Source organism: Gorilla gorilla, chromosome 14 (genome assembly GCF_029281585.2).
Source record: "Gorilla gorilla gorilla isolate KB3781 chromosome 14, NHGRI_mGorGor1-v2.1_pri, whole genome shotgun sequence".
NCBI lineage: Eukaryota > Metazoa > Chordata > Mammalia > Primates > Hominidae > Gorilla > Gorilla gorilla.
In genome coordinates, this window is record NC_073238.2 from 123,537,730 (window position 1) to 123,559,020 (window position 21,291).

General features: G+C 35.6%; 1 protein-coding gene across 1 annotated transcript in view; it reads left to right on the top strand.

Moving 5' to 3' along the window:
* MYO16 (myosin XVI) overlaps window positions 1-21,291 on the top strand; it is a 583,910-nt gene that overhangs the window by 176,736 nt on the left and 385,883 nt on the right. Inside the window, exons 7-8 of the mRNA XM_019039479.4 lie at window positions 4,916-5,041; window positions 18,536-18,611. Coding sequence (XP_018895024.4) covers window positions 4,916-5,041; window positions 18,536-18,611 — 202 coding nt within the window. The remainder of the gene's footprint in view (window positions 1-4,915; window positions 5,042-18,535; window positions 18,612-21,291) is intronic.

Below are 21,291 nucleotides of genomic sequence, written 5' to 3' on the forward strand. Positions count from 1 at the left end.
TATAAGATAACCAGGCCCAAGGAGACCGTGAATGTAAATCACTCAGCTTATTGTCCAGTTCGTACACAGTGAGCTCTCGATCAAAGTTAGCCTTTAAGTGATCCAAACATTCAACAGCATGGAAAATATTAACTGTATTTGAATAAAATAAATTGCTAGGTACACAGTGATTCTAATTTTATTTAATATTATTTTAAATTGACAAATAATACTTATATGCATTTATGGGGTACAGTGTGAATTTTCGATGTATGTATACACTGTGAAATGATTAAATCACACTAAGTTAACCTATCCACCACTTTTCTTACCATTTTTGTGTTGAGACATTGGAAGTGTATTCTTAGTTATTTTAACATGTATAATACATTTTTTATTGACAATAGTCATCCTGCTTTGCAACGGTCTGAAAACATATTTCTCCTTTCTAGTTGAAACTTCAAACCCTTCGACCAACAACTCTTCATTTTCTCTCTTCCCCTCCCCGAGTCCCTGGCAACCATCATTCTTCTCTCTACTTTTATGAGTTTTACTGATTTAGATTTCACTTGGAAGCGAGACCATGCAGTATTTGTCTTTCTGTGCCTGACTTATTTCACTTAACATAATGTCCTTCAGTTTCATCCACGTTGTTGCAAATGACAGGGTTTCTTTCTTTTTTAAGGGTGAATAGTATGCCATTATGTATATATACTACATTTTCTTCACGTATTTACCTGTTGATGAACAGTGAACTTGGCTATTATGAATAGTGCTGCAGTGAGCATGGGAGTATGAATATCCCTATGACATAGCGACTTCCATTCCTTAGGATATATACCAGAGTGGGGTTTCTGGATCATAAGGTAGCTGTATTTTTAGTTTTTTGAGGAATATCTATACCATTTTCCATAATGGCTGTGCTAACTTACATTTCTACCAGTAACATACAGATATTCCCCTTTCTCTGTGTCCTTGCCAACACTTACTTGTCATCTTTTTGAACAGCCATCCAAACAGGTATGGGTGATATTTCATTGTAGTTTTAATTTGCAGCTCCCTAATGATTAGTAATGCTGAGCATTTTTTCTTGAGCCCATTAGCCAATTGTATATCTTCTTTTGATAAATGTCTGTTCAAGCCCTTTGGCCATTTTTAAATTGGGTTATTTGTTTTCTTGTTATTCAGCTGTTTGAGGGGCCTACTTTTATCAAGGGAGTGGCATCATTAAATAGAAATAAATGACCAGAATCTGAGAAGCGAAGCATTTATCTAGAAAGTCCAATTGTCAGTATCTTTAGTGTCTTTTTATATTTTACATATCTTAAACTCTTAAAAATAAATACAAAGTAATTTAAAGTTAGAAAAACCTTTCTGGATTTTACCTGAATACATGCTTGAAAGGGCCCAAGAGTGTTTTGCTGTTGAAACCAGGCGGGGCCATCTTGGTATTCATCTGTGGACATTTGCTCTGTGCTGCCTTAAACCCTGTCCACAGCAACTGATCCAGCTGAGAACCAACACTGAAAACAATGATAGTGCTACTTATTTTAATTTCTATAAATATCGGGTTGAGGTACTGTTTTTCAAATATTAGAACTATCTTTTATTTGGGAAAATGAAAATCTCAAACTTCAGAAATAATTGGTAGTCCATAGTATGTTTTCTAGTAATTAACACTATCAGTAAATGAAACGAATAGGCTGTCAAAGACTGAGATGCTGTAATATGAAATGGGCACAGTGTTGGGGGCTTTGACCGGATGCAATGAAAACTGATCCTTATATGGGATCATAAGAAGAGAAGATGTTCTAATGACCAAATGACCCTGTTGTCTGTTTTTACCCAGGCCTGCATCACACTGGGTATGTGTGTGTTAGGGTGCAGTTTTACAGGAGATCCCTTCTAGAGTAGACTCAGACTCCCAAATGTGGAGCCTGGGATGCTCCTGTGCTTTCATAGCTGAAAAACACTAGGACTTGGTGATGGTTTTGCAAAGCATACCAGGAGGCAATATGCCACATTTACCAAACAAGACTGTGCCTGCACTGATGGAGAGCCATGTGAAAGCCGAAGCAAGCATATAGATATTGTGTATCATCCAGAGACTAAAATGTTAGTATAAAATTAGTATGTGGAAGGGTGAGGGACATAGAAGTGGTTTACAGAAATAAGAAAAAAATTATATTAACATACAAAAATGATGGTATGAATGCAAGATGTATTAGGAGCCTCAGTATGTTAGTGTTATCCTTGTGGCTTGACCTCACTGTGTGTCCACTCTTCTGTGCTATTTCAAATCTGAGTGCTGGAGGCTGCAGAGCGTGGCCTCGGATCTCAGTGACCATGCTTCTTCCTTGGGCCAGTTACCTAAACTCTAAACCACTGCTTCTCCATCTGCGAAATAAGGGCAACAATCATGTCACAGATGGTAAAGATTAGAAGAAATAACTCATGGCTTTTATACCTAATGTTTTAGAAGCCACTCTGACCACCTGTCCTGCTTTGTAGCTAGATAGGTGATTTCCAAATTGTAATTTTTCGTGGGAACTGTGTTTGCTAATATGCTGCTGCTAGTTCACAGCAGAAATGATAACCACCTCTGTGTTTCTCACAAGGCCCTTAAAGTAGCAGGAGAGGAATGTTCTGAGACACCACAGGGATCAACACGGTTGCAGTTGGGCACCTGATATCCTCTAGTCACAGTCAGGACAAGTAGTAGCAGTATAAATTCCATTTCATAAATAGACATTTTTGTTGTTGTTGTTGTTGTTTTTAATCTTTTAACTCTAGGTCTAACATGTTCTTAGTGATGAGAAACTATATCCCACAGAGGCTACCTGTTTGCTTATGGATTCAGAAGTTGATTGCCAGTAGACTCAAAATAATGCTCTTAACTCCTGCTATTGTATTGTGATAATTGAAAAGATGGTTATCTCATGTGATTAAGTAGAAGTATTCAATTAGGGTTTTCATTTGTTTGTTTATTTTGGTTTTGGGATTACCTAGAGGTAAACTTGCCAGCCTCCACAAAGGTCACTGGTAGTAACACTTTGGATAGAGTCTCTAGTGAGTGAGCCAGGACTTCTAGTCTTCCTTCCCAGCTGTGCTTGTGGTAACTGGCCCAGGGTTGGACTAAGTTCTAAATGGTGAGAGCCAATTTTTGTTGTATGGAAAGCAAATCTAATCCTGCAGGGATTGGCCCTGTGAACTTGACATTGTTAGTATCAATTGCTAACCAGAAAATGGATTCATTCTTGATTCCATTTGTAGACTCTGCTTTATGCTAAAAATTAGTATCTTCTGAGATTCAGATTATTGCATATAGCACAGAGTAACTGCCAATCATTTACTGATTATTCAAATAATGTAGAATCAATTTAGAAGCAGATGAATAGATCAATTCTCTAGGAAAGCAAGTATGTAAAATTATATTTTCTAAAATACTTAGGGATATATCATTTTGAGGACTGTTTCCTAGAATATTAATAAGATTAATTCTGTATGTAGCAAGCATGGGAAAATCTATGTGAAACAGTGTCTTAATTTAGATGAATATATTTATTCTAATGTAGCTGAGTTACAAGAAATAAACATATATTTACACTCCGTAGATTGAAGAGCCTAATTAGGTCCAAGGCTATAAAAATAAATGTTTTTTGTTAGATTTTATCAAAATGTACACATTGAGTAAGCCTTTTTGATTTTAATTTTGTCTTTGTAATAAAAACGCAATGGAACAGAGCTACAAAATTCCATGCTATCAAACCTAGAAGATGGCATTGATTTTACTACTTTTAAGGTTTTTTTCTTTCTTTTCTGATAGTTTCTTCCTCCTAATTCTTATGTTTATAAAATAAATCATGTAGTTGCTTAGTAACGTCATTTAAGTGTGATGATAGTTTATATAGAAATAAAGGCTGCTACCTTAGAAACAGGAATTCCCTTACCTGAAAAATGTAAAAAATTCTCCAAACCCCGATCTCATCATTATTGTTCCAAAGGCCTTATTTCTAAACTTAAGATTCCATTAAAAAACTAATCTGGGGCTGGACGTGGTGGCTCATGCCTGTAACCCCAGCACTTTGGGAAGCCAAGCCAGATGGATTGCTTGACCCCAGGAGTTCAAGACTAGTCTAGGTAACACACAACATGGTTAAAACTAGTCTCTACCAAAATAAATAAATAAATAAATAAATAAATAAATAAATAAATAAAATTAGCTGGGTTTAGTGGCACGTACCTGTATTCCCAGCTACTTAGTAGGGAGAGGTGGAAGGATCACTTGAGCCCTGGAGATTAAGGCTGCAGTAAGACATGATTCCACCACTGCACTCCAGCCTAGGTGACAGAGAGAGACCCTGTCTCAAAAATATAATTAAAAAAGAAACTAAAACTGGGAGAATGTTACAATGGTAGCTACACAATCATTTTTAAGCCGCCGGGATTAGTTAATCCTTTTCAGTGTTTCTGTGCCTTTTACACATACAGAAGCATCACAATGACCACATTTCCTGTTTTTAGTTATTCTTTGAATCACTTTCTATAGCACCAATACAATGCCTGGAATATAGAGCTAATCAGCAAATATTTTACCTTTGGGCAAGAAGTGGTAAGCTTTTCAATTATTATATTCTGTATTTTAAAATATTCAGATTGCATTGAAATGGAACTCGGAGGGGGATGGGAGTTACATGAAAAAGTGCACACTATCAAAGTTGGAAGGAAAATTAATAAACATAAGCGTACTTTCAAAGACTGATAATTACACCCATTTATACCAAATAAATAAAATTGCATGTATGTTCTTTTGTTTTTATGGTCTCTGTATTTTAGATCCACCATTTCATTAAGTAGCTCTCTTTAAACCACTGAGTGAACTGCATGAATATCACTACTTTAAAAAAATGAATAATAAGATGTCTCTTCGCTGCAGTTACACATGGCGTGTGCGAGTGGCTACAAGGAGGTGGTGTCTCTTATCCTGGAACATGGTGGAGACCTCAACATAGTAGATGATCAGTACTGGACTCCCCTCCACTTGGCAGCCAAATATGGCCAGGTAGAGTGATTTGCTGAATTCTTTAAAAAATAATTTTATATAATTAATGAATAATTTCATATTCAATTTTGATTTGATTTTAAATTATGTACTAATCATTATTGTAATTTGACTTTTAATAGTATCTTCTTACTGAACAAATATTTTTATGGTTAAAGGAAAATGCTTATACAAGAGCACACAAAAACATGTTCCTTATGTATCTGAATATTGTAGTCAAGTCATTGAAGAAATAATCAAAATCTGTAAACATTTGTCATAATACGGAGTTAAAATGTTTTTCATATTATATAGACTTCACATGCTTGCAGTCTCGTGAAAACTGTAATAATTATGTGTTTTCTACAGCTAATATTTTATTCATGGCAATAGTAGGAAAAGTAACTTAGTTTTACACTATATGGAGATTTAAGTTAATGTGTTCATTTCAGAACATTACTCTGGGGTAACAATCACATCTAGTAAATTTGTAGTAAGGTAGATCTTTAAGAGACTAATCATTATGTAAAATAATCTATCATAAATTTCAGTAGTGTAACTATCAAAAGGATGGAAAGAGTTTGCATTTCACGTATTTTAGAAAAAAATCATATTGCGTGGGGAAGTTCTTTCAAACAAACAAGAACATTGTTTGTTTTGACAGCACCTCCTGTAAAAAAAGATCCATTTATTCAATAAATATATTTAAGGGTCTACTAAATATCCCTGAATTGTGCTTCTATAGTGATTCAGTCTCCTTATTTGTTGCTGGTCTGTTCCAGCTTTTTATTTCTCCTTGATAGAGTCTTGATGGATTGTATGTTTTTAGGAATGTATCAGTTTCTTCGAGGCTATCCCATTGGTTCAATATATTTGCTCATAATATTCCATCATGATGCTTTTAAATTTCTGAGCCGTCCATTGTACTGTCTCCTCCACCAGTTCTTTTTGAGTTGCTTGCTCTTCCCAGGGTTATTGTCATAATTAATGGGGAGGAGCAGGAAGAAAAGTCTAAGTTGGTGAATTTTAAAGCAGCTGTTTCTTCTTCTAAAAATACTAATTTCTTAAAGTCTTGTTAAGCTTGGTAAAGAATGATAAAAGAAAATTAATTTATCATTATTTTCACATGAAACCCACCTGAAAAGCAAGGAAATGAGTATACATTTCTGCAACTGTTCTATTATAAAGTGTCTATTGCAATCTTTGGCTCTACATGTTGAGGGTGACTAAATGAAATCAGTTTTTCCTGACTCATAAGGAGAATCTAGATATTTATTTTCCACCTCCTGGAAGCTGTAATGACCAAGGCAGAAAAAATTAGATTCTGATTAGAATCCAAAATTCTGATTAGAATCAGAAATTTTATCCCTCAAGCCATCAGATGAAGCTACTGACCTTTTTCTCGGAAATGCATAGACACAAAAAGTATCCCTACAATTTCGGAGGTTGAGTCCTCTATGAAAACTAGGCATAGACCTTCCAGAGGCCCATAAGAAACCTACAGAAATAGAATCTTCTTCTTTGCTTTTTTTTTTTTTTTAATGAACCTTCTTTTTTTAATAGAACCTTCTTTTTCTTCGCCCAGGCTATAGTGCAGTGGTGTGATCTCAGATCACTGCAACCTCCGCCTCCTGAGTTCAAGCAGTGCTTGTGCCTCAGCCTCCCAAGTAGCTGGGACTACAGGCGCTCACCACCACGCCTGGCTAATTTTTTCTATTTTTAGTGGAGACAGGGTTTCGCTATGTTGCCCAGGCTGGTCTCGAACTCCTGACCTCAGGTGATCCACCTGCCTTGCCCTCCCAAAGTGCTGGGTTTACAGGCGTGAGCCACTGTGCCCTGCCAGAAATGGAAGCTTCTATCTAGGAAATTATGCTTCTAGTAAAGCTGTACTATATAGTAAGAATTGAGAGACAAGATCAGCCAGATAAAATTTGTGTTATGTGGTAAAAAAAAAATCTGTAATTAGTTTGAGTGATGAAAATGGATTTTTAAATGTTAATTTATATAGTTAGATTTAACAATTTAAAAACCCTTTAATGATTAACATATATGCCACACATGATACATGCCATGCGTCAGTGGTAGAGGAAACATAAGCCCAATCTAATTGTCACTTCTTTCAGAAACCTTCCTAGAGAATCCTGTCCCTCAAAAGTCATAAGACACAGGAATCACCGAATGATAAGGCAGAGAATTAGTGGCTATCAGTGTTATTACCTGCCTTTACCTGTCACATTCCAAAAACTTCCCAAACTTTTTAAAATCTGTTCTTTCAAATTAGAGAAACACAGTCATGAACTTACATGACAACTATGCTTCAGAAGCCATGTTGACTTTGTCAGATGCAAAGGAATTAAGATTGTTTTTATTACTCCCTCTCCAGTGTGCCCACTAGGTTTCCAACATTCATCATTTATTCGTGATAAGTCAATTAAGAAACACTTCCCAACTACTTCATTTCTTCAAAACCAGCTACAAAACAGTTGACCTGAAAATTTAAGCACACCCTAGCTTTCATATACTTCCTTCTATTTTCTCATGCATTTGATTCTGCTTATTTAAGGGATTGCATTAGGCAGTTTTTGCATTGTTATAACTTCCTGAGACTGGGTAATTTATAAAGAAAGCAGGTTTAATTGGCTCACAGTCTGCAGACTGTACAAGCATGGCTCTGGCATCTGCTGGGCTTCTGGGGAGGCCTCAGGGAGCTTTGACTCATTGCAGAATGCGAAGTGAGAACAGGCACATCACACGGTGGAAGCAGGAGCAGAAAGAGAGTTGGGGGGATGTGTGCTTCGGGCGGGCAGCAGATGCCACACACTTAAACAACGAGATCTTTTGAGAACTCACTCATTATCGTGAGGACAGCACTGAACCATGAGACATCTGCCTCATGACCCAATCACCCCCACCAGGCCACACTTCCAACACTGGGGCTTGCAATTCAACATGAGATTTGGTGCAGACAAACATCCAAACTATATCGGGCATTTATGCCAGCTTTGTTTTGAGGCCTCCATGGCCTTCTCACTGGAATAGAAAGGGCCAGCGCTGGGTACCAGCCCCACCACTCACTGACTGTGGACTCAACAAGCCTTGATTGTTCTTTTTCCACAGAGCCCAACCTTGGGGCCACCAATTATTGAGAACCATAAACATCTATAGAAAGGGGAGACTTTTACTTAGTTCAGCAGATTTTTGCGAATCATGAGGGTGAATGCCTCGTGTGTGTATGGATCATCAGTCAGCACGTGTCCTGATCCATTGATGGTTGCTAGATTGGTACAGACAGATATCTTACTCAAAGGTTTCCAGAAATGGCCATTTACAATGTGCAGATGAGGCAGGTTTTTAAAACACATTATTTTTATCCTCTGCTTCGCTAGACTTGCCTTTAATTTTCTAACTTCTGATACATTTTAGTACTGAGGAAAGTGTCTGAAGATCATATGTCTTTACTACTTTGTTCCATTAAGCCTAGTCAACTACTGTCTCCACTCGAATGCATGCTTCAGAATGACAGACTTTGAGTTCTCCACTGTGCTATCCCATTGTCCAGCACAGTGACCAAAAGACAAAGGCAACCAACACAGAATCAGGTGCAAAACTGGAAATACTGAGTGTAGATGAGGCTTTTGTTTCAGAATATAAGGCATCAAAACCAAGATACTCTTCTTTTACTCAGACTGAAAAAACAACTGGAGATTTATGATAATAGAAGATTTTGAGTAAATTGCATCTCAATTATTTCACCAAGAAAAATAGTATATGACACCTAGAATTATTCTAAAAAATTGTTCTCCCAAAAAGATGTCATTTAGTATGCACTTTGGAAATTATATTTTAGAAACAGGTTTATCTGAATATCAATTTATATGCATGGAAGATTTATAACTCTCTCTGAAGAAATTTGCTGTAAATATATTGTATCTGTGCTTAGGGGAAAAAGCATTAGAAATGTGAACATTTTAGAGAGACTAATGGCATTTTTAGAGACATTCACAGTAATTTCACTCTTATAAAGACCTTATAAATGTAAAAACCTTTATGGAGAAGGAGGTAGCTCACAATCTATAACTGTACTTATTATTTACATTTATAGTGGGATGATGTACATATTTTAAAACTGCCTTTTATAAATATATTAACTTTTGCAGTGGAAAACAAAAGAGATGCTTGTTCTTTCAAAAACTAGGAACTGAATAAATTATGTGAGCAATAAGTCTTTTGGTTTTACAACTCTTTCATGAGTTGTACGTGAAGTAAAATTTCATTCTAGTCTTGTATGTATTTACTGTATTTAGTATTTACAACAGAATTGGCAATACTACACCCAAAGATAAGAAAATATTTGTACAAATGCTGGAATCTAAGTATTTTTGTTTCCCAAAGTATTTTGTATGACATAACTCATACATCTTAATGTTTAAAAACCCATTTTTATTCTCAAATACATTTTTACCCAAGTATATAAAAATTAAGCTATATTCAGAACTTTAATTTTTTTGTGACTTATTTCTTCTTTGCTTTGGAGAAAACAGTCTGGTTATGCCCCTACCCCTCTGACCATGGAGTATTAACAAGCTTCATGTGCCATCCTAGGCTCCTATTTGATGTTTGCCATGTCTTTGAGAAATATTCTCACACCCTCAGCTTCAAATGCTGTCTACATGCTCATGGCTACCCAAGCCTCCTCTCTGTTCCTCTCCCAAATTCTGCATCTGTGTATACCCAGGGGCAGTCTCTTTTTTTCTGTCCTCTAACACCACCTGTTTAAAAAAAAAACCATCATCTTCTCTTTCCCATCCCCATCTGTTGCTCTTCTGTTTTGTCATTTATTCACCACGAAACTAGTCCTTTGCCATTTTCCTACCTCTCTCTCCTCTCTCATGCCTAACAGAACACTGAGCCTACAAACTCCTACCCCAGTGGACCGTGTTGAGATACTTAAGCTATAATCACCACCAGTCAATCTGTGCCTCCTCACTGCCTCTCCCCTCACCCAGGACACTAGCATCTCTACATCTGGGTTAACCCATCAGCCTCTAACAGGTTTTTATCCCCCTCCCCTACTCTTCTGTCAATGACGAGGCTACAGTAATCATTCTACATGCAGACATAGTCACACTGTGTCAACACAGTATCCTTTCCATTGCTGTTGAAATAAAATACTTATTCCTTAGCACCATTTATAAGTCCCCATGTGTCAGAGGCCCTGCTTAAGTCTCGTGTTTTATTTCTCCTGCCTCACCCCACCATATGTGAGGTTAAAGCTATACTGAATGTATCTTCATTTCTAGAATGCACCACCACATATAGCCTATTCTTTGCTCTTCCTGAAATTGTTAAATTTTACCTTGCACGGCTACATTGAGATGTCACTTCACTGGCCGTCTTTCCTAATGCTCAGAATTTGCATATGACGGTTCCTCTCCTGTCCCTGTACAAGCACCCTGCATATCCCGTATCATAAACACAGCCTTACCACAACTTGCTGTAGTTGTCAGTTCATTCATCTGTATCACCTTTTAGTCTGTAAGAAGTGAATGCAGGAACATTTGTTTGGCTTATCAAAATATCATGATATCTCAGACAGGAGCCAACACAGAATACTGGCTAAGTTACTATTTATTTAATAAGAGAATCAATAAATGCCCTAATGATCACTGAATAAATGTGCGAGCAGTAGGTGAGTGCGCACGCCACTTGAGACTGGTTCTTGCAGGAAATCATCCTGGAGATTTCCAAGAGAAACCCGGGCACATGCAAGGGCTTTGGTAGCACTGGAAATAATTTGCATTTGGGATGTATTACTAAAAGAAATCATGCACAAATGAAAGGGATTTCAACCAAAGGCAATATCTTGTGAGCAACATCGTATTTAATGGTTGCTATGTGTCCCCCCAAAATTTGTGTGTTTCAAAATTCATCCCCAGTGCAGCAAAATTAGGACGTGAGGCCTAATGAGGGGTGTTTAGGTCATGAGGGTTTCACCCTCATGAAAGGATTAATACGACTATAAAAAGAAATTGCAGGAGTGTTTCTCTCTCCTGCTTTTCCACCATGTGAGGATATAATGATCTTTCCCTCTGGAGGGTGCAACATTTAATGGGGCATCTTGAAAGAAGAGAGACTAAGGCCTGCTGGCACTTTGATCTTAGACTTCCCAACCTCCAGAACTGTGAGCAATAAATTTCTGTTCATTATAAATTACCCAGTCTCAGATATTCTGTTATAGCTACACAAATACAACTATGACAACTGTATAAAAGGAAAGTTCCATAAAAGGAGACTGAGAAGGGGTTGGACACGGGCAAAGGAGGATTATGAGATTTGTGAATGTAAATAAAAGAGGAGGGTTTCAGAAAAGAAATACAAGGACAATTACATGGAAAACTGCAGTGATTAGAAAGTATTTATTTTGTGGTATGAGGGCAGAACTGTTTGGTTAATAAGAAATCATAGTTGAATCATTAAAAGTAGTAATGTATTAGACTTTCTAAAATATTATATCTGAAATAGTTCACATGGTTCTTAGAGTTAGAGACATTTACTCATTGCAAGGTAGAGTATGCACCATTGAGCTTAGGTATATGTAATTCAAGTGGGGTATGCAAGTGCTGAGTTTCTGAGAGACTTTAACATTATATTTTCCTCTTTATTAAATTAAATCAATCATTTTTAGCTTCTGAACTAGGAAGGAATGAGTGCTGGCTCCAAATACTCACTGCTATATTTTAACTTTTTAAAGAGATACTTTGACTCTCAAGAAATTAATCTTGATAAATTTAGCCACACTGAAATACAACTATTTGAAGAATAAGTAAAGTCTATATCCAGTAACTAATATTAATTCAAATTTCAGCTTAAATACACTTTCTTTGTTAGCCACTTAGTGTTTCCTTTTATACGGACACACAACACATACACACTCTCTCTCTCTCTCTCAATATTAGTCACCTTAACCTCTGATAACTTTGCTGATTATGAAATTCTTTTAATAGCAAAGATGAGTTGCAGTTGAAGAGCACACTCTACCTACTCACATTTTAAGTAATTTACCTAAAGATGTTTTGTGAGGTTAAAACAGATGTTCCAGTGTAGAGTAATTGGAATTAGCCCTGGCCTGCTTAATTCAGTTTTGTGAAGTGCCTCAGTGATTTCTAATTGGAAGCACATAGGAAATATTGACTTTACGAAAAGAAAGGAATTCCCCTAGTAGGAGACACTTCCTTATTTCACACATGAATGTTTATTTTTACAGGCCTGAAATAAAATGGAATTACTTTTAGTGTTAAAGATTTTCTTGTAGGAAACATTTACTTTTATGATTTAAATGCTTTCTGCAGTTGAAGCTGTAGAGAACAGTAGTTTGTTGGGAGATTGCACATGATTTTATTTGGAGTTCTATAAAGAGCAAATTGAATTTAGTAATGCAACATAATTATTAGACTCTCTGATACTCTAACCTTTTTGCAAAGATATAAAAGCTTTAGCATTATTGTCATTCTTTCAAATTTGTGGAAAACAAAGGCAATCTTAACTAATTTTTGACTTTCATTGTTTTTCTTTTCTTTCTGAATTTCTTTCCCTTCCTCCTGCCTTAATTTTTCCCTACCTTAGTCCATATTTTATTTTTTTGTTCTTTCATTTTCTTCCTTCCTTCCTTCCTTCATTTCTGACATATGATATAAAAGCAAGAAAATGCCTCGAATCTTTAATATAAAGCAATAATCATTCTTGCAACTATTTTAATGTCCTGGGAACCTACAATATATATTTTATCTTTCAAATTTAAAGATAGCTTCTCTTTCTTTAGCAAATGATATATTTGGAAGTCAAAATAACTTCTAAATATAAGCACCCTGCTATAACATGAATAAGTACTACTGAAATAATTTGTGTTCTGCAAAACCAAACACTAATTTTGAATGGGCCTGTAGGGAATCTAGCAATAGGGCATACTATTGAAAACCTAATTAATTTTATAGTGAGAACACTGGCAAGAGCCATAATTATTTAAGGAGATCTCTTGGAATGCCTGGGCAAAATGCTTAGCATGAATGAAAAATGCCGCAGAAAATGTTACAAACGCAAACAAACAAACCCCACCGCAGATTGAAGAAACCATTGTCATTCTAACAAGTAAAATAATGCAAGAAATGAAAATGAAAGGCAAGGTTAGGAAAGGAGAAAGGATAATGAAAATAACAAAGAATCTCCAAAAAACTTTAAAAATTAGAACCGTTAAATGAATTTATCAATTTTTTTACAGTAGTGTTGCAAGCATAACATAGATAGTAATATGTTTAACAAATAATGTGCAATATTTGTACACTTCACACTACAAAATGTTGCAGTGACAATTGAAAACTTATGCAAATAGAGAGGTAAGCCACACTCACTGATATGCAGTTGTCACTGAGACACTGAATATTGTTAAGGTATCTGGGAAGGCAGAATAGTGCCCCCAACGATGTCCATGTCCTAATCTGCAGAACCTGTCAATATATTACAAGGCTAAATAAAGAACTTTGCATTGTAACTAAGGTAAGGATCATAAGCTGGAAAGATTTTCCTGGATTCTCTAGCTGGGCCCAGTGTAATCACATGGGACCTTAGAAGCAGAGACTTGTTCTTGGCTGAGAGACAGAGGGGGTGTGACTGTGGAAAAATGGTCAGAGACATGCAATATTGCTGCTTTGAAGATGGTGGAAGGGGAGGGACCATTAACCAAGGAATGTGGGTGACCTCAAAACTGGAGAAGCCAGAAACAAATTCTCCCTTATAGCCAGAAAGGAACATGCTACCAGAGCCCTGGTGTCAGCCCAGTGATACCTGTGTCAGACTTCTGACCTACGGAATTGTAAGACAATACATTTTTATTGTTTAAGCCACGAACCTTGTGGTGATTTGTTAAGGCATATCAAACTAATATAGTAGCTACCTATTTAAAACAATCCCAACCTAAAGCCTGGCAGTCTTTTTTTACAGAAATTGGAAAATTCATCCTAAAAATTATGGAATGCAAAGTACCTATAATAGACAAAATATTCTTGAAGGAATAAGACACAGACTTTTTTCAAGACTTACTATAAGTCTTCCACTTGTAAGATTTCAAAACTTGCTATAAATCTATACACATAAAGTTGTTAGGTAATACAGCAAGGGTAGACCAGTAGATCAATGGAACCTAAAATATAGTGGCTGCAAATGAACATAACAAGCCAGTTGATTTCCTATGAAAGTCTCAAGGCAATTCAATAAGAAAAAATGGTCTAATCCACAAATGTTGCTGAAAAACAAATGGTGCTGGACCATCCGGGCCTTTACATGGCATTCACAAAAACTCACTTGAAATGGACCACAAATATAAAAGTTAAAATTATAAAGCTTTCAGAAGAAACTATAGTATAATGTTATGATGAACTTTGAGTAGATAAAAATAGGTACAGATATTGTACTTAAAAGAAAATAAATAAAAGTGTCTTTCTGCTCATCAAAAGACATTTTTTTAGAATATGACGAGGCAAGCCATAGAATGGGAGGAAATATATGTAATACTAAAGTTGAAAAATTAAAAGAAATTAAGTTTACAGTTTAAGTTTACGCTAGAATGGGCATGAAGTAGCGCCTCCCCCCCCACCCACTCCAAGTAAGAGTTAAGAAAAAATATTAACTGCTCCTCTGTAAGGTCTGTGCAGCATTAACCATATCTCTTCCCCACATATTTTGTAAGTTCTGTAAGCTGTTTTTCTTGCTGTGCAACCGCAAGATCACACGATCCATAAGCATGAGTTGCAAGACATGTTTCCCAATATGTCAGCTGAGTCCTAAGAATGTCACCTGATAATTAACTGCTTTGTTCTCGCTTTTGTAAGCCAGCTTCCTGCATCATGTAATTCCCGCCTCAAGGTGCATAAAAGGTGTTTGTTTTCTTTGTTTGCTGCTCAGACTTTCAGGATGCCTGTCCGCTGAGCCAGTGTACACCTAAAATACGCCCTCCTGAGCACCACTTGGTCTCTCCAGTTGCTGATTTCCCACTACAATACATATATCCGAAAAATGCATCCAGATCATATAGAAGTGCAGATAGACTAATAGTAAAAAGTTAAACAATGCAGTAATAAATGGACAAGAAATTATTGAGTAGACAATTCACAAAAGACGGTCATTAAGCACATGAAAGTGTTCAATGTCACTAGTCATCAGGGAAATGTAAATTAACCTACGGTGAGATAGTACTTCAGTGGCTAAAATTGTTTTACTATGACAATATCAAGTGTTGGAGAGCATGTGGCAAAATTGCCAATGAGGATAAAAAAATAGTAAAACCACTTGGTAAACTTTTCTGGCAATTTCTTATAAAGTTAAGTACACACTTACCAGATTACCCAGAATTCTATTTTAGAATGTTCAAAAGAGAAAAATGAAAATCTACATTGACTGAAATGACATATGTCTATAGTACCCTTATTCAAAGAGCCAGAAACAAATGGCTCAACTCTCAAGAAGAAAATGATGAACATATTGTAATGTAGTTGTACAGTGGACTACAACTCAACAATGAAGAGAGAAAGTGTCAATGCATGCACAAGCATGGACGAATCTCAAGAATATTATATTGGGCAAACATATACATTTCTGTGTTTTATTTATGTGAAGTTTAAGAATAGACAAAACTAATCTGGGGTGCTATAAATCACACTGTGTTTTCTTGTATGTAATGAACACTGACCACAGTGGGACAGGGGTGAACTGTTGGTGATGAGAAATGTTCTATATCTTATTTGTGGTGCTGATTACACAGGTACACACATTTGCCCAAATTTTATAACTGTGCGCTTATTAGTGTCCATTTTATTGCCTTTAAATTACTTCATTGTTTAAAAAAAGAATATTCGTAGAAATACAGCTAAGACGGCTTCAGCTTCCAGCACAACACAGTTGAGGTCTTTTAATTTTATGATTTGACTTCCGTTGTTTTGACTCCTCTTGCCTAGGAAAAAATAGTACCACCAACATTTATCAATTGAGTATGAGCTACTTTGTATTACAGAAACACACATTATTTCAGGACTTACTATTCTCTATAAATCAAAAAGACATACAATGACCATTTTGAAATATTTGGAACAGAATCATGATAAAAAATTGCATTTTCTCTGTCCCTATTTGAGACATAAAGAAAGTGGTGGTAATTTTCACTTGTTGAAAATTTACAGCCTTTAAGGTTGCATAGCAACCTTAAATGTCTATATTGTAAAAGACAAGTTTGAAAAATAATGTTACAACTTACAAAGTTTTTAAGACATTAGTAAAACAGGCCAGGCTCGGTGGCTCACGTGTGTAATCTCAGCAATTTGGGAGACCAAGTCGGGCTGATCACTTGCGGTTAGGAGTTCAAGACCATCCTGGCCAACATGACAAAACCCCAACTCTATTAAAAATATAAAAATTATCTAGGTGCGGTGGTGCATGCTGGCAATCCCAGCTACTCTGGAGGATGAGACACGAGAATCACTTGAACCTGGGAGAAGGCGGTTGCGGTGAGCCAAGATGGTGCCACTGCACTCCAGCCTGGGTGAGAAAGTGAAACAACGTCTCAAAAAATAATAATAATAATAAATAAAAATAAAAAAGAGAGAGATTAATAAAACAAACACAGAATGCATAAATGAGAATATAAAACAGATAAAAGCCAAAGTGATTGAACTGTTAAGCAAAATTACCATAGAAAAAATCAACAATACCTCAAATTGGTTCTTGTAAGCATTAATGAGATGAACCAAGTTTTGGAAATATTGGTCAGAAAGATGTATAGGGCATGCACAAAATGACTGATAGTGTGCATGCAAATGGAAACGTAACTACACAAACAGCACAGCTATTAAAAAGAATAAAAGGAAAAGCACAATAAGAAGATATAACCAACAACATCATGCCAGCACATTTGGAAACTTAGGCAAAACTGGCAAATCCCTAGAAAGTAATAACTTTAAAAAGCATTATATAAAATCATACCAAAAAGAAATCCAGGAGAATCCTGCTCCATTTTCAAAGCAATGCGCCATAAACCACAATGCTCTATTCTTTTACACCCAAGAATTTAACAACAAGTAAATGCCTGGTAATAAAACTATTAAGTAGAACGTAGAGCAGCAGAAAGCCTTGTTAGGAGTAGGAGTGTAAATCTGAGCAATCTCTTGGAAAAAAATATATTAGCACTATTTAGTCACTTTGATGCTGTCCAAACTGATATCCCAGCAATTTCATTTCTAAGTACATATATCCTGAAGAAAGTATCGTATGTGTGCACTAAGAGACATAAATGAGAATACTTATGGGAACATTATTTGTAAAAACAAATAAATGACTGCAAATGGCTTGAATATTCACTGGGAGAAAGGTGGATCAATTGTGATATATCTGTACAATACTATTCCATGCAGCCAAGAAAAAGAATGAGCCTTGGTTAAACCCATCAAGTCTGATGACTCAAAAATTTCGTGGTAAGCCATGAAAACAAGGCATGCAAGAATCTATACAATAGGATTTCATTTCTATAAATGTCACAAACAGATTAAGCAATATGTTGCTTAGGGATACTTCCATATGTGTGTGCTAAACATATAGAGAAGATATTAATGGTTAGCCGAAAAGTCACGATAGTGGCCAACTCTGGGAAATAGAGAGAGGCATAGTTTTGGGGAGAAACACATGAAGATGTCATTAAAAAAAATGTCGAGTACATATTTTTAAAAGTGGAGTATACAGAAATTTATTTCATTATTGCCCTTTCAATAACACATGTATATTATATATACCCTTTATATGTGTGATATATTATAATAATTTAAAATATATGTTAATTTATCAAGTCACTTAACTGTTAGAACTTGAGACTGCATTTTTTTAATGGTCCAATGTGACTTTAGGTTCCTACTGCCCATGTTGCTGTCATAGAGGAACAATGCCAACAAGTTCGACTTCAATGAATTGCTCAATTAAAGCAGAACAAAACACACTATACCATATAATTCCTCACATAAGGAGTATAGCTTGTGTACTTTCGGGTTATATTATGGCATGTAGTCTACACTGTCCTGTTGTACTTTGTTGTATTTTGCCTTTCACGTTTTAAAGTTTCAGTGTAGTGATTCATTCAGTGTAACTTACTTTAAAATACATTTTTACTGTTATGTAACTAGTTTCTCATCCTAAAAATACGTATAATATAAACCTGAAAGTTATAAAGTGTCCTTTTCAAATCTTCAGTGATTAAATCCTTATTGGATAAATAATTTTTGTTCTGAATCCAGAAAGGGCTGAAATAATTTGAGTCTCTGACATTTTTAGAAAAGGCACTGGGAAAGGGGACAGGAAGGACTTCTGAGTGGGAATGCTGATACTGTCTCATGCCGGCTGCTAGTTGGACAGCACAGTGTATGACTTACTGATGAATCCTAGCTTCTGCCATGGTGGTTCCCGTTTCAATTATCTTTAATATTTCAGACAAACCTGGTGAAACTTCTCCTGATGCATCAGGCAAACCCACACCTCGTGAACTGTAATGAGGAGAAGCCGTCAGGTAGGTTAGGAGCATCCTTGGACCATCGAGCAGGTACTGTTTTCTTCCTTTCATATTGGAGTAGCCATCCATCTTCAGCACAGCTACAAAGTGAGAGCTGGACATGCCTGTGAAGCTGTGTAACAAGCAGCCCAGTTCAAGCACAATTCATCATCGCCTATGTATGATGATATAGGCGATGTGAATAGCCTCCATTGCAAGAGGCTATTCACAGTTTAATCTACACTGTACTGTTGTACTTTGTTGTATTTTGCCTTTCATGTTTTAAACTTTCAGGATGGTGATTCATTCAGTGTAACTTACTTTAAAATACATTTTTACTATTATTTAACTAATATCTCATCCTACCAAATACATGCTTATCCGTTAAGGTATTTTTGAAAAATAATAGCGTTATTATCTGTGCAGATATTTAAACTACAAGAAAAATACAGAGGCTGACATTCTTATGCAAATTTAAAACTTTGAAAATCTTGACTTAATGTTACTTATTTTTTAATAAATATATTTTTGAAGATTTCTAAAATTATTTTAGTCACTGCCCTTTTGTATATTCATACACTTATTTAATAAATGGATGCTACATTAATTTTGTGGCTTTCAAAATTTAACAGACAGTTACTATTCATAATTATTTTTGCAATAGTAAAAAGAGTTCTGAATAACAAAGAGAAAAATCTAGCATAGGTAATACCATAACATCAAAATTTTGAAGACAGTAATTGATCTGAATAACTTAATAAATACATTATTCCTCTTGCTATACCTCTGCTGACTTAAATGTACTTTACTTTTGAGATTTGTCATTTGATATACTTTCAGGAGTATGAATTTCTAATAAATCTCCAGTTAAAGCCAGAAGAAGGGATTTTTCTCTATTTGTTATTTATTGGAATTAAGTATCATTGTCTAACGTTTATTACTTCATCTTCTCTGTTAAACTGAAGATTTACCAAACAGAAACTTTAGACAGCTTAGTAGTCACAAACTTGAGAATCAAGCTAATATTACTTATAGTCTAGTAATCTTAACATTATGTTAGTATGCTAATGATAAATATCAAAAGAACAAATAGAAATTTTTAGATATTTTCTTTTTAAAAACGTGTTTACTGTGAATACAAGTCACATCCTCTGCTAACTCTAGTCTGGTTCTAACAGTAGCTCACATTTTTCAAGTTCGTATTCCTGGCTTATTTCCCAGACAAGGGAGGATATGACTGACCTTTGACTACATGGACTCCCATGGCATACTCTCACCATTTAGGTCTAGTGTCATTTCAAACAGATGTCCAGGCATGGCAGTTGACAGTCTTAGGAACGGAGGCAATGAATGAACTTCTGGTCTAGACTCAGCACTGGTCATCTCAGCACAGTGCATGAGGAGTCTCTCAGGCAACTTTTACCACACTGGTCAAGCAAAGTCGACCAGCAACCTAGTACCTTATTCATGGCCTGTTGGCAATATGAGACACAGTGCTGGGCCCATAATAGATCCTCAGTAAAGATTTGCTACTTGAATAAAAATACTTTTATCACATGCAAAAAGCAAAGAGTTATAATGCAGTGAAAGGTTTCAACTAAAGCAGATATGCCAATAATCTAAGCAGCAAGAAGATAAAACTAGATAAAACCAGATGCAAGAATAGAGCAGAGAACAGTAAACCAGAAACCCATGCTATAACTGAGCAAATGAAAGTCGTCATCAGTACTATAGTATATTGCTGTTATTTTATGTTTCTTGAATTTGGAATAAATTCATGAAAAAAATCTGCGGGAAAAACAATTTGTTAGGTGGGACAGAAATTTAATCTCCCAAAGTAAGAAAGCTGAGCACTCACCTACTTTTTACATGTATAGAATTTAATCTGAGGCAAATAATGATAAAATCTTTACATAAATATCTTCTTGTGGCAGCTACATTACTGTGACCATCCCAGAAGGCCACATAACTCTAATTTATAGACATAGGTGGTCACACAGTCTGGTCCTGACGATTGAGAAGAAGCAGCTGCCTCCAGTAGGTTCTTAATTGATATGAATGTTGATTTTTTCCTCATGATCTGTATCAATTTCTATATCAGTAATTGTTGTTAGTATAAACTTGATTGATACATAACTATGTTGCTGCCCAAACGTGTTCAGATGTTACTGTTATGTGTAATTTGTAAGGAAATATATTTATTTATATTTGCAATTGATAAAGGTAAAAATATTATGGCTAGAGGGCAGACCCCTTGTTTAAATAATACAACTGAGTATTTACTTGTACAACTACCCATTTAGTAGAATGTTTATAGAAGGCCAGTTACATGCTTTATAACCCAGTTGATGGGAAAGTGTAACTATTTCTGTAATTTTGGTTCATAGTCACCAAGATGCAGGACAAGTTTTACTGAAAATGAAATGACATTAAGTTTGTTCAAGCTTAGATTCTCAATGATTTTTTATTTTACATATCACCATCCAGTGTATACTATTTTCTATTTCATTTATAATTAAATGTGTCACTGATGTAAAACAAAATAGTCTTTTTAAATGACAGTACTTCAATTTTATCCCAGCCATACACTTTTAAGGTTTTTTGTTTTGAGTCATACATTGATACATTTTTAGCATTTTAAGCATATCGAAGTTATTGAAAGTAAATAGATTTATGTGCTATCACCACCCATCATTTT